General features: G+C 52.8%; 1 protein-coding gene across 8 annotated transcripts in view; it reads left to right on the forward strand.

The window, feature by feature from the left end:
• Positions 1 to 17,716, forward strand: part of KIAA2012 (KIAA2012 ortholog) — a 225,103-nt gene that overhangs the window by 80,217 nt on the left and 127,170 nt on the right. For all 8 annotated transcript variants that reach the window (XM_083154101.1, XM_083154093.1, XM_083154100.1 and 5 more), the window contains exons 8-10: positions 3,721 to 3,845; positions 8,624 to 8,834; positions 9,878 to 10,006. In XM_083154101.1, coding sequence (XP_083010227.1) covers positions 3,721 to 3,845; positions 8,624 to 8,834; positions 9,878 to 10,006 — 465 coding nt within the window. The remainder of the gene's footprint in view (positions 1 to 3,720; positions 3,846 to 8,623; positions 8,835 to 9,877; positions 10,007 to 17,716) is intronic.

Consider the following 17,716-nt stretch of genomic DNA (forward strand, 5'->3'; position numbering starts at 1 on the left):
AGCACTGTCACATGGTGGTCTTCACCTCACTCAGGGTCAGATGTACCAAGCTTTAAAAAGTGATCAAATGGAGAGTGATAAACGGCCAGCCAATCAGCTCTCACCTGTCATTTTTCAAACTCAGCCTGTAACATGACAGGTAGGAGCTGATTGGCTGGTTGTTTATCACTCTCCATTTTATCACTTTTTGAAGCTTGATACCTCTGGCCTTCACACCTCCAGGCCTGGTAACTGTATCATGGTCAGATATGGCCTCCCCTGCAGTCCTGTCACATGGTGGTCTCCACCTCACTCACACCTCCAGGCCTGGTAACAGTAACAGGATCACACAGTCAGACACGGCCTCCCCTGCAGCACTGTCACATGGTGGTCTCCACCTCACTAACACCTCCAGGCCTAGTAACTGTAACATGGTCACATGGTCAGACATGGCCTCCCCTGCAGCCCTGTCACACGGTGGTCTCCACCTCACACCGTGCAGCCTGCAGAGCGCCGAGCCACTCTGTGTCCTAGGTTCGGCACTCTGAAGGTTGCACTGTGTATTGTGCGTGCCTGGCCGCTGGGTGCGGGTGGCTGGGTGCGGGGGTCTGTGGGCAGCTGTACCCATGTCGGTGGACCTGAACATGATCACACAGTCAGACATGGCCTCCCCTACAGCACTGTCACATGGCGGTTTCCACCTCACTCACACCTCAAGGCCTGGTAACAGTGTCACACAGTCAGACACAGATTCCCCTACGGCACTGTCACATGGTGATTTCCACCTCACTCATATCTTCAGGCCCGGTAAAACAGGTCTCAATGGCGTAAATCGCTTAATATGACTGATTTCCTCACCTATAAGTTTATCTACCACACCTACTGCACTGCTTTGGACACTTCCAAACAAACATGCTTCCAATCTCTCATCTCTTCTCCTGCCTCCAACCCTAAGCAACTTTTTAACACATTTAATTCTCTTCTGTACCCTCCCCCTCCTCCCCCACCGGCTACCATCAGTGCACAAGAACTTGCCTCCTACTTTAAGGACAAGATTGATAACATCAGAGATGAAATGGTGTGCTCTTTCACAACCTCTAATACCCCTTTCGCACCAGCCTATTTTCCCGGGTTGGGCCCAGGAACAACCCACGACTAGCGCAGGTGTGTAAAGCTCCTGGGACAAAATCCCAGGAAAAATTGCCGGGATTCCAATCCTGCTATGGACCTGGCTGGTGTGAAAGGGATAGGGGGTACTTACCCAGGTTGCTGGTCCTTGGTGTGCTGTCAGACCGGGGATCCACACAGGCGGCGGGCGAAATTGACAGGAAACGCGGCAGATGAAGATGATGCAACTTTCTGGTGCCCTAACTGCCGCCGGAGAGCTACATCATCTGCACCCCTGGTCTGACCTGTCATCTGCGCCCGTCGCCTGTATGGATCCCCGGCTGCCCGCCGCCAGCTCGCCTCCTCCCCGCCCCCTTCACACACCAGAAAATGCAGGGACTTTTCTGGTGTGAAAGGGGCCAACCCTACTTCCCCACCTGAACCCTCTGGCACTTTCTCTTCATTTGAGCCCACAAATGGAAAGGAAGTATCCACACTCTTTTTATCCTCCTACTCTACTACCTCACCTCTTCATCCTATATCTGCACAAGTCATTAAAAATCTATCTCCTGTCCTTATACCAACCTTAACTAAAATCTGCAATCTCTCTCTTGCTACTGGTACTTTTCCATCTCTGTGCAGGGATTACCCCCATTCTGAAAAAACACAATTCTGACCCTAGCTCTATCTCTAACTACCGTCCTATCTCTCAGCTCCCATGCCTCTCCAAGCTACCGGAAAGACTTGCCTCACACACTTTCTTAACTCCTACAACTTATTGGACCCATTTGAATAAGGCTTTCATTCTTAACACTCCACTGAGACAGCACTGACTAAATTGGTGAATGATCTGGTAAGTCTAAAGGTCATTACTCACGCGATTGGTACTAAATCCCGGCGGTCGGAATCCCGGCGTTCAAAATCCCGACGCCAAAATCCCAACAAGGGGGGGACGTGGATCGTCCCCCTTTACGGGCTCGCTGCGCTCGCCACGCAGCGGGCCCTTGTGCCTCACTACACTTGGCACACTAATTTATTCTCCCTTTATGGCTGTTGTGGACACCCATAGAGGGAGAAAGTGTCGGGATTTTGAACGCCGGGATTGTAACTGCATCCCTTACTCACTACTTATTCTTCTAGATCTTTCTGCTGTGTTTGACACTGTTGATCACATTCTTCTCATACACTACACTCCCTAGGTGTTAATGATACAGCCCTTTCCTGGTTCACATCTTACCTATCTGATCGCTCTTTCAGTGTTCGCTTCTCTGACTACGTCTGTCAGTAGGAGTTCCGCAAGGCTCAGTCTTAGGTCCTCTGCTTTTCTCCATCTATACCTCATCTCTTGGCAAACTAATCAGCTCCTTCGGATTTCAGTATCACTTATATGCGGATGATACTCAAATCTATGAACCCGAGAGTTGTCACCAGTGGTTTTGGGCCGAGTCTCTGAATGTCTCTCTGTCTCTCTGCCATCTCATCTTGGATGTCTTCTCGCCAACTCAAACTCAATATTTCCAAAACGGAATTACTTATATTCCCGCCAGCCAGAAGAGTCACCACCAACAGGCCACCATTGTAAGGCGGGTACCTTCGCACTGGCTACGAATGGATGTTTTACATAAACATCCATTCGCAGAGTTCAGGGGAACACCCACATTATTCGATGGTCGGCGACCATCGAATGATGTGGAACGTGCACGCATATGTAAGGGTGCACTGAAGGAAGTGGGCAGACAGCTGACATCCGGTAACATCAGCTGCCCGCCCCCGGCGCCCATGTCACGGCCTCATTAGCATTAGAACGCCCATAAAATGTTGGGCATTCACAAATGATAATGGAGCTGCCCACGCCCCTCTCCGCCCCTCACCCACTGTCCTGGGTGCGTGCCCCCAGCGATGCGACTATTCGCAGTGGGTGCTTGCACCCTGCGTATGCACATGAGCAGAAATGCGCAGTGACACAACATTGGTCTCCATGCAAACCAACAGCCGCAGCGTACGAACCTGAATAGGATTCTATGTACTGCACAGGTACGTCCTGCCCAGGTAAATCATGCACAGGTATGGTAGTTCTACAGAGGTGTGACCTACACAGGTGCATCATGCACAGGTACGTCCTGCCCAGGTAAATCATACACAGGTATTGTAGTTCTACAGAGGTGTGACCTACACAGGTGTGTTCTGCACAGGTACGTCCTGCCCAGGTAAATCATGCACAGGTACGGTAGTCCTGCATAGATGTGACCTACACAGGTAGCCCTGTACATCATGCACAGGTGTGTCCTGCACAGGTGCATTCTGCACAGGTATTGTAATTCTACAGAGGTGTGACCTGCACAGGTAAATCCTGCTCATGAGTATCATGCACAGGTACGGTAGTCTTGCATAGATGTGACCTACACAGGTAACCCTGCCCAGGTACGTCTTGCCCAGGCGTATTATGCACAGGTACGGTAGTCCTGCATATATGTGACCTACACAGGTGTGTTCTACACAGGTACGTCCTGCCCATGCGTATCATGCACAGGTATGGTAGTCCTGCATAGATGTAACCTACACAGGTATTGCTGGCTCAGCTCAGTGCAGTGCATTACTGGATGTTTTGTAACTGGGTGATCTTTTCCTGCGCAGCCAAACAAGAGTCTCTGAAGCAGCTGAATGATCCCATCCAACCTCTTCCGGGTGGAGGATTCCTGCCACCGATCTCCCAATCCCTTGTTCCAGAACCAGACATTCTGAAAGATCCAAGCAGTAAGGTGAGGTCCGTACACTAACTGCAGGGACATTACTGTGAGATGTGTCACATGCTCTCTCCCGTTACCACCGGTCACCTATATCATACATACGTGTCTCTGCCATTGTATGACTTCTACAGCAGAGTTTACCAAACTCCACCATTACAGTCCAGGTTTTAAGAACATCCCTACTTGAGCACAGGTGACTGGAATGCAGCACCTGGAATTTGGTAAGCTTTGCTGTAGAGGATCTGCTTTCCTAGTTATGCTCTGTGACTGTCCAGTAACAGGATTACAAGAGGTTCTGCAGCAGCTGAGTAGGATTACACCCCTCCCCAAAGCAAGCATGCATTGTAATAATCAGTGGCGGTTTTTCCCTATAAGCTGCAGCCCCCCTCTTCTCCCCCCAGGTAAAATCCACCACTGTTCTCTGCCTAAGTGAAGCCAGATGCAGTCTGTGAGACAGCTCTGGCTTCAATGTGACTGGCAGTGACTTCCTATTGGAAGTCCGACCTGCCAGTCACTCAAGGCAGTCCCATTGGGAGGTGTCCCCATTGGGAGGTCTGCACTGTTCATTTCAGCCCGTAGAGGCCTCTGGCTTTGCCAGTGGCAGGCGGATGCGGAATCAAAGAGGGCGATGGAATCCATGGCCTTTAATGGCGAGCTCCTGTTCGGACCAGAACTGGATAGATGGATATCCCAGGCCACAGGTGGGAAGTCACACTTCCTCCCTTCGGCAGCTCCACCCCCGTCTCGCAGAACTGTACTGTCTTCCTTTCGTGCCTTTCATCCCTCAAGCAGGTTCAGAGGTCGATCCAGAGGAGGTGCTCCATCCCACAGGGGGACCAGAGGTCATGGCAGAGGCGCTTCCACAGCCACACTGGACCCCAAGGCAACCAAGCCTACTGTATGACAGTCCACCGTCCCACTTGGGGGATCCCAGGGTGGGAACTCATCTGCGGAACTTCGGTACCATATGGCTCCAGTCCTGTCAGGACGCCTGGGTAAGAGATCTTGTGACCCTAGGGTACAAGATTCGCTTCAGTCTGTCTCCCTCAAACAGGTTTTTCAAAACCGGACTTCCTCTTCCTCCAGAGAAAGGACATCAGTTATTGGCAGCCATCACCAAACTACAGGACATGGGAGTAGTGGTTCCAGTTCCTGTAGATCAGCGTACCCGGGGCTACTACTCCAGTCTGTTCCTCGTACCAAAGCCGGATGGCTCGGTACGTCCTATTCTCAATCTAAAGGGTCTGAACCCATACTTGCACGTCGTCAGATTCAAGATGGAGTCCCTGCAGTCCGTGATCCAGGGTTTGGAAGAAGGAGAGTTCTTGGTATCCATCGATATCAAGGACTCTTACTTGCACATTCCCATTTGGCCCCCAAGCATATCTTCGGTTCGCAGTGCAGGAACGGCATTGGCAATTTCAGGCCCTTCCGTTTGGCCTCTCGTCCACACCTCAGATTTTCACCAAGGTGATGGCAGTCATGATGGAGGTTCTCTGCATGCAGGGAGTTACTATCATCCCCTAATTGGACGACCTTCTGTTGAAGAGTCATTCCCGGGACACCCTGCTGGAGCACATTCTTCTCACACAGAAGATCCTCACATCCCACTGGTGGATTCTCAACTTCGCCAAGTCACAGCTTCACCCCACTCAGCGTCTCTTGTTTCTAGGGATGATCCTGGACACCAGTCAGATGCGGGTGTTTCTGCCGGCGGACAAGATCCAGTCCTTACAGGTCTTGGTCAGGCTTGTCCTGCGTCGCAGACAGGTGTCCGTGCACCTGTGCACCAGACTGCTGGGGAAGATGGTATCTACCTTTGAGGCGATACAATACGCCCGGTTTCACTTTCACCCCTTCCAGCTATCGCTCCTCCATCAATGGTCAGGCTCTCACCTGCATCTGCAGCTGAGGGTGACCCTGTCCCCTCGGGCTCGCCTGTCCTTGCTCTGGTGGCTCAACACCGCCAACCTACAACAGTTAAGGAGGATTGCGATTTGGGATTGGACCCTCATCACCACAGACGCCAGCCTCCGCGGTTGGGGAGCTTTCACCCTGGACCATCAGTTCCAGGGGTTATGGACACAACAGGAGAGTCTCCTTTCGATCAATGTTCTGGAGCTCCGAGCAGTCTAGTACGCTCTTCTCCAGACCTCTCCTCCAAGGCAAGGCCGTTCATGTCCAGTCCGACAACTCCACGATGGTGGCGTATATCAACAAGCAGAGAGGCACCCGCAGTTGCGCAGTCATGAAGTGGGTCAGCAGGATCCTGATTTTGTTCAGGCCCATGGGCATGGCCCTGTCGGCCGTGTTCATTCCAGGAGTGGAGAACTGGGAGGCCGACTTTCTCATTCGGCGGGACGTACATATGGGAGAGTGGTGCTTACACCCTCAAGTCTTTCAGAAGTTGTCCCCAAGTGGACCTGATGGTGTCCTGCCACAACTTTCAACTCCCCCGGTTCTTCACGAGAACGCGAGATCCTCAAGCAGAAGGGGTGGATGCGCTGGTAGCTCCTTGGCCTTTCCAGCATGTGTTCCTCTTTCCATTCCCGTTGATACCCCGAGTGCTTCAACGGATCCGGAGAGAGGGAGTCATGGCTCTGTTGGTGGCACCAGACTGGCCTTGTCGGTCTTGGTACACCAATCTGACAGCACTGCTAATAGACGAGCCGTGGCCCCTGCCTCTTCAGGACAACCTTCTCAGCCAAGGACCTTGATTTAGGTTGTCTTCATTTGGTGGCGTGGCTGCTGAAAAGTCCATCCTGAGGAGGGCCGGTATACCTCGTGCGGTTATACCCACCATGCTATGTGCCAGGAAAGAGGTCACCTCAGCACACTACCACCGTATATGGCGTTCATATGTGGTTTGGTGCGAGAGGCGTGGTGTTTCCACGTGCCTGTTCAAGAAGGCAATACTCTTCCTTTTTCTGCAGGAAGGTTTGACTGCGGGGCTGAGGCTGAATACCTTAAAGGTACAGGTCTCAGCTCTCCATCTTTTTTCAGAAGAAGTTGGCTTTTCTTCCGGAAGTGCAAACCTTTTTCCAGGGGGTGCTTCATTTGCAGCCACCCATTCGCCCTCCAATGGCTCCCTGGGACCTGGACTTGGTGCTTCAGTACCTTCAGACCTCTGTTTTTGAGCCCTTGGAGGAGGTGGACCTTCGCTACCTCACATGGAAGGTTGTACTGTTGCTGGCTCTGGCATCTGCCAGACGGGTATCGGAATTGGGGGCTCTTTCTTGTCACTCCCCGCCTTTTCTTCAATTCCATACTGACAGAGCGGAGCTCCGTACTAGCCTGGCCTTCCTTCCTAAGGTAGTATCGGCCTTTCACTTGAACCAGCCCATTGTGGTTCCCGCTTTTCCAGAGGACTCACCTGAAGCAAGATCCTTGGATGTGGTTAGGGCTCTGAGGATTTATGTAGCCCGCACAGCCCCCATCAGGAAGTCTGATTCGCTTTTTGTTACCTACGACCCTGTGCGTCGTGGATGGCCAGCTTCAAAGCAAATGCTGTCCAGATGGATTCGGTTGACTATCCGTCAGGCCTATGTCACCGCTTCTCGGACTCCTCCTGCTTGCATAACGGCGCATTCAACCAGGTCGGTGGGATCCTCTTGGGCGGCTGCCCGAGGGGTTTCTCTCCAGCAGCTCTGCCGAGCGGCTACCTGGTCAGGCTGTCGAACCTTTGTTAAGTTCTAGAGGTTTGATACCTTTGCGGCTCCTGCTTCAGTGTTTGGCCGCAGGGTGTTAAGGGGTTCTCAGTGCTCACCCACACGGGTTGAAGGCTCTGGGACGTCCCCAGTGTAACTCCAGTGACACCTAGTGGATGAAGGAGAAAGAGGGATTTTGTACTTACCGTAAATCCTTTTCTCCAAGTCCACAGGTGTCACTGGACGCCCACCACAGCGCTGTTCTCTTCTGTTGCCTTCGGGCTTATTTCCTACAAGGACCATTACCTTGGAGTTTCCCTGCTAGGGTTACGTTGGTTATGTTAGTATGTTACATTGTCTGTTGACTATGTATGTTTGAACTTTCAGTGTTTACTCACTGGCTTTCTTCTTTACTTCTCGTATTGAATGATGTATGTGGTATTAACCTCCTCTTCGGAAGTGTGTTTTATCTTCCTGCTCCCTTGCGGGCACAACCTTTCTGACTGACCTGGAGGGGGAAGTAGAAGGGGAGGAGTTAGCCACTCTAATCTTTTATTTAAAGTACCCATGCTCCCCAGTGTAACTCCAGTGACACCTGTGGACTCTGAGAAAAGGATGTATGGTAAGTACAAAATCCCTATTTTTCAGCATATCCTTGTCCTATAGTTATAAAGTAGCTGTATGTTACATGGCACACTGCCCTTGTATGTGTTAGAGTATAGCAACAGCTTCAGGCTGAGTATAATTGGACAACGGTAGGCGCTGCTATGCTTCCCAGCCATGACAATGCATCTTGCGGTAAGCTTGTATGTAATCCTCCATGTTTGATCCCGTAATGAGGCACAACTCTTCCCAGCCTCATAATGAGAATAATTTACTGAAACAGAGTGATCAGAATATATACAAATGACATAAGCCTTGGTGAAAGAGCAACCACCAGCCAATCAACCCCTAACTGTCATTTTTCAAACCCAGCCTGCAAACGTGGCAGATTGGACAGTACTTTATCTCTCGCCAGGGCTTAGCACATCAGTCAGGTCAGGTCGTCAGTACTCTTATCATTATGCAGCACAATGATGAAACTAATTAGTAAAACTCCTTTTATACAAATGATTCCCATATTTTGGTGTCTTTGCTATTCAGATGCAGGAATTCCTAAAGTTACCCCCAATTGTTGAGGAGTCTCCCAAAGTTCCGCAGAGGAGGAGGCGACGACGCTGGGCCAGTGACCCACCCAAGGAGCTCCTGATCATTCCCCTGCTAGTCCACTTCGAGAATCAGAAAGTAAATGCAGAGGAGGTGACGACAAACATCGATGGGAACATGAACGCTGAGCGTCCTGACATTTCCACAGGTGCAGTATAAGCTGAGTGTTGTATGTAGTGGTGCAGTACACACGTGGCACGTCTGTTCCTCTGCCTCAGGCGTTGCTGTGTGTTGTATGTAGTGGTGCAGTACACACGTGGCACGTCTGTTCCTCTGCCTCAGGCGTTGCTGTGTGTTGTATGTAGTGGTGCAGTACACATGTGGCACGTCTATTCCTCTGCCTCAGGTGTCGCTGTGTGTAGTATGCAGTGGCGCTATCTGTACACACGTGGCACATCTGTTCCTCTGCCTCAGGCGTTGGTGTGTGTTGTATGTAGTGGTGCAGTACACACGTGGTTTTGAGCTGGACCACCAATTTGAGACACCCCTACAGGAGCCTTGTGGGACCCCAGGGAGCCTAGACACCCTGGGGTCCCACAGTTTGGGAACCACTGCCATAGGGCCCAGGGAGAAAAGTAAAAATACTCTGCGCTGTGCCGCAATGGGGGACATGTACCTATGGCGGGGACTCGTTTGTTCTGGGCTACACATTTCCAGGACATCAGAACATTTGAAAAACAGATTTCATTGCAAATGGATATTTTCTGATTGTTCTTCCTGGACATCTAGAAACAATGCTGCTAAAGATAATAAGCCCCATGTTTTATTGTCTCGATCATTCGCTGATGGAGTGGCGGGCGGCTAGTTCTGCCTGTGGCGGGTGGTCTCTCAGTCCACACAGCTCTGTGTTCTAGCCCGTCCATTGCATCTCATGTCTATTAGCCAAGCAAGTTCTGCCACAGGACAGACCACACACCTGTGGGAAGCTCCGACTCCCACACGGAATGCAGGACAAAGGGCTCTTCTAGAATATAGATCCTGATTATTGGTGGATCTGCCTAAGTGGGCACTTCTCCTGTGTCATCTCCTGACCCTTCCTGACAGAGATGTAATCAGTGTGGGATCAGCGGAGACCATGACCTGTGTTCCTGCACGAACACAAGGAGGGACCTGGGAATTCCAGCATGTAAATCACCCACCATACGAAGGGTAATCAGTAAAATGTTTCTCCATCACCACCTTGTGTTTCAGAACCCGTGCGGGATGTGTGGCGGAGCCAGGATGGCGATAAGGAGGAGCAGGTGTACCCGGCGCAAGGGGCAGAGCGAAGAGTCCAATCTCTGCAGCTGGACATTGCCTGGAATGTGGAAACCGTCACAGGTAGCTCCTCCATTCTTCCGGTAAATGAGCGGAAGCCCCTCCCCAAGTGGCAGCGTGTGGGAAGGCTGAAGGCTACACATGCCACAATAGGTTTGTGGAAGGCCACGAGTAGTGGCACTGCATGCAGCGTGGTAGGCTCCTCTCTGTCTATTCTAGAGCTGAAGGTGGAGCATTCACTCTTGTACTGTGATACCTGCTGTCGTCTCACTGCCTGTAGTGCAGCTTTATTATCCCCTGAATAATGTACGGATCCCATAACTGACACGTGTCACTCCTAAACAGACACACGTGTCACTCCTAAACAGTGGCTGCACCACTACTGTTATACATATGGCGTATCAGCAGCTTGTGACGCTGCTCTGAGGACTGCGCTGATATCTTAGTCTCACCCCTGCATCATAATCTTATGTAGATAGGGAAAGTGACACCGCCCCCCTAATACAGCAGTCACGGGGGATATGACCTGTCTGTCACCTACACCCGGCAGCGCCCTCAGTGACACCATCCCCTAAAACAGCAGCCACGGGGGATATATGAAGTGTCCATCACCTACACCCTGCACCGCCCTCAGTGACACTGTCCCCTAGTATGGCAGCCACAGGGGGATATATGAAGTGTCCATCACCTACACCCTGCACCGCCCTCAGTGACACTGTCCCCTAGTACGCCAGCCACGGGGGATATATGACGTGTCTGTCACCTACACCCTGCACCGCCCTCAGTGACACTGTCCCCTAGTACGCCAGCCACGGGGGATATATGACCTGTTCGTCACCTACACCCTGCACCGCCCTCAGTGACACTGTCCCCTAGTATGCCAGCCACGGAGGATATATGACGTGTCCGTCACCTACACCCTGCACCTCCCTCAGTGACACTGTCCCCTAGTATGCCAGCCACAGGGGATATATGACGTGTCTGTCACCTACACCCTGCACCGCCCTCAGTGACACTGTCCCCTAGTACAGCAGCCACAGGGGGATATATGACGTGTCTGTCACCTACATCCTGCACCACCCTCAGTGACACTGTCCCCTAGTACGCCAGCCACGGGGGATATATGACCTGTTCGTCACCTACACCCTGCACTGCCCTCAGTGACACTATCCTCTAGTATGGCAGCCACGGAGGATATATGACGTGTCCGTCACCTACACCCTGCACCGCCCTCAGTGACACTGTCCCCTAGTACGGCAGCCACAGGGATATATATGACGTGTCCATCACCTACACCCTGCACCACCCTCAGTGACACTGTCCCCTAGTAAGGCAGCCACAGGGGGATATATGACGTGTCCATCAACTACACCCTGTACCGCCCTCAGTGACACTGTCCCCTAGTACGCCAGAAACGGGGGATATATGACGTGTCTGTCACCTACACCCTGCACCGCCCTCAGTGACACTGCCCCCTAGTATGGCAGCCACGGAGGATATATGACGTGTCTGTCACCTACACCCTGCACCGCCCTCAGTGACACTGTCCCCTAGTATGGCATCCACGGAGGATATATGACGTGTCCGTCACCTACACCCTGCACCGCCCTCCGTGACACTGTCCCCTAGTATGGCAGCCACAGAGGATATATGACGTGTCCATCACCTACACCCTGCACCGCCCTCAGTGACTCTGTCCCCTAGTACGCCAGCCACAGGGGGAGATATGACGTGTCTGTTACCTACACCCTGCACTGCCCTCAGTGACACTATCCCCTAGTATGGCAGCCACGGGGGATATATGACGTGTCCATCACCTACACCCTGCACTGCCCTCAGTGACACTATCCCCTAGTATGGCAGCCACGGGGGATATATGACGTGTCTCTCACCTATACCCTGCACCACCCTCAGTGACACTGTCCCCTAGTACACCAGCCACGGGCGATATATGACCTGTTCGTCACCTAAACCCTGCACCGCCCTCAGTGACACTGTCCCCTAGTGCGGCAGCCACGGGGGGATATATGACGTGTCCGTCACCTACACCCTGCACCGCCCTCAGTGACACTGTCGCCTAGTACGGCAGCCACAGGGATATATATGACGTGTCCATCACCTACACCCTGCACCACCCTCAGTGACACTGTCCCCTAGTAAGGCAGCCACAGGGGGATATATGACGTGTCCATCAACTACACCCTGTACCGCCCTCAGTGACACTGTCCCCTAGTACGCCAGAAACGGGGGATATATGACGTGTCTGTCACCTACACCCTGCACCGCCCTCAGTGACACTGCCCCCTAGTATGGCAGCCACGGAGGATATATGACGTGTCTGTCACCTACACCCTGCACCGCCCTCAGTGACACTGTCCCCTAGTATGGCATCCACGGAGGATATATGACGTGTCTGTCACCTACACCCTGCACCGCCCTCAGTGACACTGTCCCCTAGTACAGCAGCCACAGGGATATATATGACGTGTCCATCACCTACACCCTGCACCGCCCTCCGTGACACTGTCCCCTAGTATGGCAGCCACAGAGGATATATGACGTGTCCATCACCTACACCCTGCACCGCCCTCAGTGACTCTGTCCCCTAGTACGCCAGCCACAGGGGGAGATATGACGTGTCTGTTACCTACACCCTGCACTGCCCTCAGTGACACTATCCCCTAGTATGGCAGCCACGGGGGATATATGACGTGTCCATCACCTACACCCTGCACTGCCCTCAGTGACACTATCCCCTAGTATGGCAGCCACGGGGGATATATGACGTGTCTCTCACCTATACCCTGCACCACCCTCAGTGACACTGTCCCCTAGTACACCAGCCACGGGCGATATATGACCTGTTCGTCACCTAAACCCTGCACCGCCCTCAGTGACACTGTCCCCTAGTGCGGCAGCCACGGGGGATATATGACGTGTCCGTCACCTACACCCTGCACCGCCCTCAGTGACACTGTCGCCTAGTATGGCAGCCACGGAGGATATATGACGTGTCCGTCACCTACACCCTGCACCGCCCTCAGTGACACTGTCCCCTAGTACGGCAGCCACGGGGGATATATGACGTGTCTGTCACCTACACCCTGCACCGCCCTCAGTGGCACTGTCCCCTAGTACCGCAGCCACGGGGTATATGTGACGTGTCTGTCACCTATACCCTGCACCACCCTCAGTGACACTGTCCCCTAGAACGGCAGCCACGGAGGATATATGACGTGTCCGTCACCTACACCCTGCACTGCCCTCAGTGACACTGTCCCCTAGTATGGCAGCCACAGGGGGATATATGACATGTCCGTCACCTACACCCTGCAGCGCTCTCAGTGACACTGTCCCCTAGTACAGCAGCCACGGGGGATATATGACGTGTCTGGCACCTACACCCTGCACTGCCCTCAGTGACACTATCCCCTAGTACAGCAGCCACAGGGAATATATGACGTGTCCGTCACCTACACCCTGCACTGCCCTCAGTGACACTGTCCCCTAGTACAGCAGCCACGGGGATATATGACGTGTCCGTCACCTACACCCTGCAGCGCCCTCAGTGACACTATCCCCTAGTATGTAACCCACGGGGATATATGACCTGTCAGTCACCTACACCCTGCACCGCCCTCAGTGACACTGTCCCCTAGTACACCAGCCACAGGGGATATATGACCTGTCAGTCACCTACACCCTGCACCGCCCTCAGTGACACTGTCCCCTAGTACACCAGCCACAGGGGATATATGACCTGTCAGTCACCTACACCCTGCAGCGCCCTCAGTGACACTGTCCCCTAGTATGGCAGCCACAGGGGGTATATGACGTGCCTGTCACGTACACCCCTGCACTGCCCTCAGTGTCACTGTCCCCTATTACGGCAGCAATGGGAGATATTATACTGCCCTCAGTGACACTATCCCCTAGTATGGCAGCCACGGAGGATATATGACGTGTCCGTCACCTACACCCTGCACCGCCCTCAGTGACACTGTCCCCTAGTACACCAGCCACAGGGGATATATGACCTGTCAGTCACCTACACCCTGCAGCGCCCTCAGTGACACTGTCCCCTAGTATGGCAGCCACAGGGGGTATATGACGTGCCTGTCACGTACACCCCTGCACTGCCCTCAGTGTCACTGTCCCCTATTACGGCAGCAATGGGAGATATTATACTGCCCTCAGTGACACTATCCCCTAGTATGGCAGCCACGGAGGATATATGACGTGTCTGTCACCTACACCCTGCACCGCCCTCCGTGACACTGTCCCCTAGTATGGCAGCCACGGAGGATATATGACATGTCCGTCACCTACACCCTGCACCGCCCTCAGTGACACTGTCCCCTAGTATGGCAGCCACAGGGGGATATATGACGTGTCTGTTACCTACACCCTGCACTGCCCTCAGTGACACTATCCCCTAGTATGGCAGCCACGGGGATTATATGACGTGTCTCTCACCTACACCCTGCAGCGCTCTCAGTGACACTGTCCCCTAGTACAGCAGCCACAGGGGGATATATGACTTGTCCGTCACCTGCACACTGCACCGCCCTAAGTGACATTATCCCCTAGTACAGCAGCCACGGGGATATATGACGTGTCCATTACCTACACCCTGCAGCGCCCTCAGTGACACTATCCCCTAGTATGTAACCCACGGGGATACATGACCTGTCAGTCACCTACACCCTGCAGCGCCCTCAGTGACACTGTCCCCTAGTATGGCAGCCACAGGGGGTATATGACGTGCCTGTCACGTACACCCCTGCACTGCTCTCAGTGTCACTGTCCCCTATTACGGCAGCAATGGGAGATATTATACTGCCCTCAGTGACACTATCCCCTAGTATGGCAGCCACGGAGGATATATGACTTGTCCGTCACCTACACCCTGCACCGCCCTCAGTGACACTGTCCCCTAGTACACCAGCCACAGGGGATATATGACGTGTCCGTCACCTACACCCTGCAGCGCCCTCAGTCTGTCACGTACACCCCTGCACTGCCCTCAGTGTCACTGTCCCCTATTACAGCAGCAATGGGAGATATTATACTGCCCTCAGTGACACGCGCCCCTTGTACAACAGCCGCAGAAGATGAGAGTGAATGAAACCACGCTCCAATTCCTCATGTATTTATTAACAAAACATCCACCAGGCTGAATCAGGGAAGCAACACCAGCACAGTTACTGTACGAGTGATTCTGGAATTTGTGGTTTTAACCATATCTCAAAGCAAAATATGTCGGCGACAGGTGAGAAATGTGAGGAATTGGTGTTTTTCAGCTCTGCAATCACTACTGGCTCACAGTTACTACACTAGTGAGTGGCACACCGGTAGTGTATAGATTAGTCATGTGATGCATGTCACAAGCACTGTGCACGATTTTCTAGATATCGCTCCCTGATCAATCACTACTACAGGCGGTGCCTCTCTGGCCGGTCGCTAATACAGGCGGTGCCTCTCTGGCTGGGCGCTATTACAGGTGGTGCCTCTCTGGCCGGGCGCTAATACAGGCGGTGCCTCTCTGGCCGGGCGCTAATACAGGCGGTGCCTCTCTGGCCGGGCGCTAATACAGGCGGTGCCTCTCTGGCCGGGCGCTAATACAGGCGGTGCCTCTCTGGCCGGGTGCTAATACAGGCGGTGCCTCTCTGGCCGGGCGCTAATACAGGCGGTGCCTCTCTGGCCGGTCGCTAATACAGGCGGTGCCTCTCTGGCCGGTCGCTAATACGGGCGGTGCCTCCCTGATCAATCACTAATACAGGCGGTGCCTCTCTGGCCGGTCGCTAATTCAGGTGGTGCCTCTCTGGCCGGGCGCTAATACAGGTGGTGCCTCTCTGGCCGGGCGCTAATACAGGTGGTGCCTCTCTGGCCGGTCGCTAATACAGGTGGTGCCTCTCTGGCCGGTCGCTAATACAGGTGGTGCCTCTCTGGCCGGTCGCTAATACAGGCGGTGCCTCTCTGGCCGTGCGCTAATACAGGCGGTGCCTCTCTGGCCGGGCGCTAATACAGGCGGTGCCTCACTGACTGGTCGCTAAATCAGGCAGTGCCTCACTGGCTGGTCGCTAAATCAGAAGTGGCCTCTCTGGCTTGTAGCTAAATCAGGCGGTGCCTCACTGGCTGGTCGATAAATCAGAAGTGGCCTCTCTGGCTTGTAGCTAAATTAGGCGGTGCCTCTCTGGTCGCTAAATTAGGCGTGGCCTCTCTAGTTGTTTCTCCTGTAGTTTAGTGAGCCCAGTTTGTCCATATCTGTAGATTGGGAGCAGATACTGAGGAAGGAGAGGAACCATGGGTCATTACATCATGCCTGTGATAAATACAGAGAAAGGCTGTGGCCCCTGATATGTGTGTCCCATATACAGCAAAATGCAATATATCAGGATAGGCATGGAGAGTCCGATCTGGTGCAGAAGTCTTTGGTGGACTCAGAAGAAGAGAAGGTGACAATGTGACATTACTGGACTCCTAGATGATGAGGTGTTCTAAGACTGATCAGGGTGCACCTTATATGGCAGGTTTGGAGGCTGCAAACACAGATGACCAGAGTATGGTCAGCACTAAGAAGATGGAGGCTGCTAGGAAGGTGCCCTAATCCAGGTATGTCAGTTCTCCAAGCTTTATCCTTCTGAAGATGCTGATTAATGGCAAGAAGAAATCTCAGATATTGGAGATTCGAGGAATGAGATGATGGAGACCTGTCCATGGATCGGTGGAGAGCTGCATCTGATGTGAGCCTCAGGGTTATTATAGGCACCGTTAGACCTAGTCCTAAGCAAACGCTACATCCAAGAATAAGTCTAATGTGGGATCTCTTCCGTAAGTGGTTGGAAGCTTCCTCCCCTGAGGAGACCCAACAGGCCTCAATCTGACAGCGTAAAGGAGGACTGATTACACAGCTAAGGGGACAGGAAAAGATTTCTGGAGGACCAGTCAGCCCTATCAGAGGGAGTCAGGATATGAGGAACCTAGGAGGAACAGGGTTTCCACACTGTCATGCAGGTTGTGCACTTTTAGATCACGTCTGATCCAAAAGGTACACGTGTGGTCTTCATAGTCTGGAGACTTATCAGCAGCCATCATGAAAGCAGGGTCTGGTTGCATTAGTAGTCTACAATATATGTTAAACTACTTAACAATCTGTAGAGCATGGAAGAGTTGTGTCCATTTTGGGTTGTGTGGGCTGTGTGTTGTGGGTTGTGTGCATTGCGTGCAGTGTGGGTTGTGTGCATTGTGTACGGTATGTGCGGTGTGCATTGTGGGTTGCGTATGGTGTGGGTTGCATGTGGTTTGTGGGGTGTGTGCGTTGTGGGGTGTGGGTTGTGTGTATTGTGGGTTGTGTGCATTGCGTGTGGTGTGGGTTGTGTGTATTGCATACGGTGTGTGTATTGCATACGGTGTGTGCATTGTGGGTTGCATATGGTGTGGGTTGTGTGAGTTGTGGGGTGTGTGCGCTGTGGGTTGTGTGCGTTTTTTTGTGGGTTGTGTGCCTTGGGTATGGTGTGGGTTGCGTGCGTTGGGTATGGTGTGGGTTGCGTGCGTTGTGGGTTGTGTGCCTTCGGTATGGTGTGGGTTGCGTGCGTTGGGATTGAGCGCTAAGAAACCTTTTTTAGCCACTATATGATGCCAAACACAGATGAGAGAAAGTAGAGAGAGTGCTCAGTACAGAGTCGGAGAAGGAAGATGTAATGAAATGCCTGAAGGATGGGCTAAATGAGATATTCCCTTTCCCCAGAGGGTGGCGCCCTTATGTGTTCC

Source organism: Crinia signifera, chromosome 7, assembly GCF_055691185.1.
Source record: "Crinia signifera chromosome 7, ASM5569118v1, whole genome shotgun sequence".
Taxonomy (NCBI): Eukaryota; Metazoa; Chordata; class Amphibia; order Anura; family Myobatrachidae; genus Crinia; species Crinia signifera.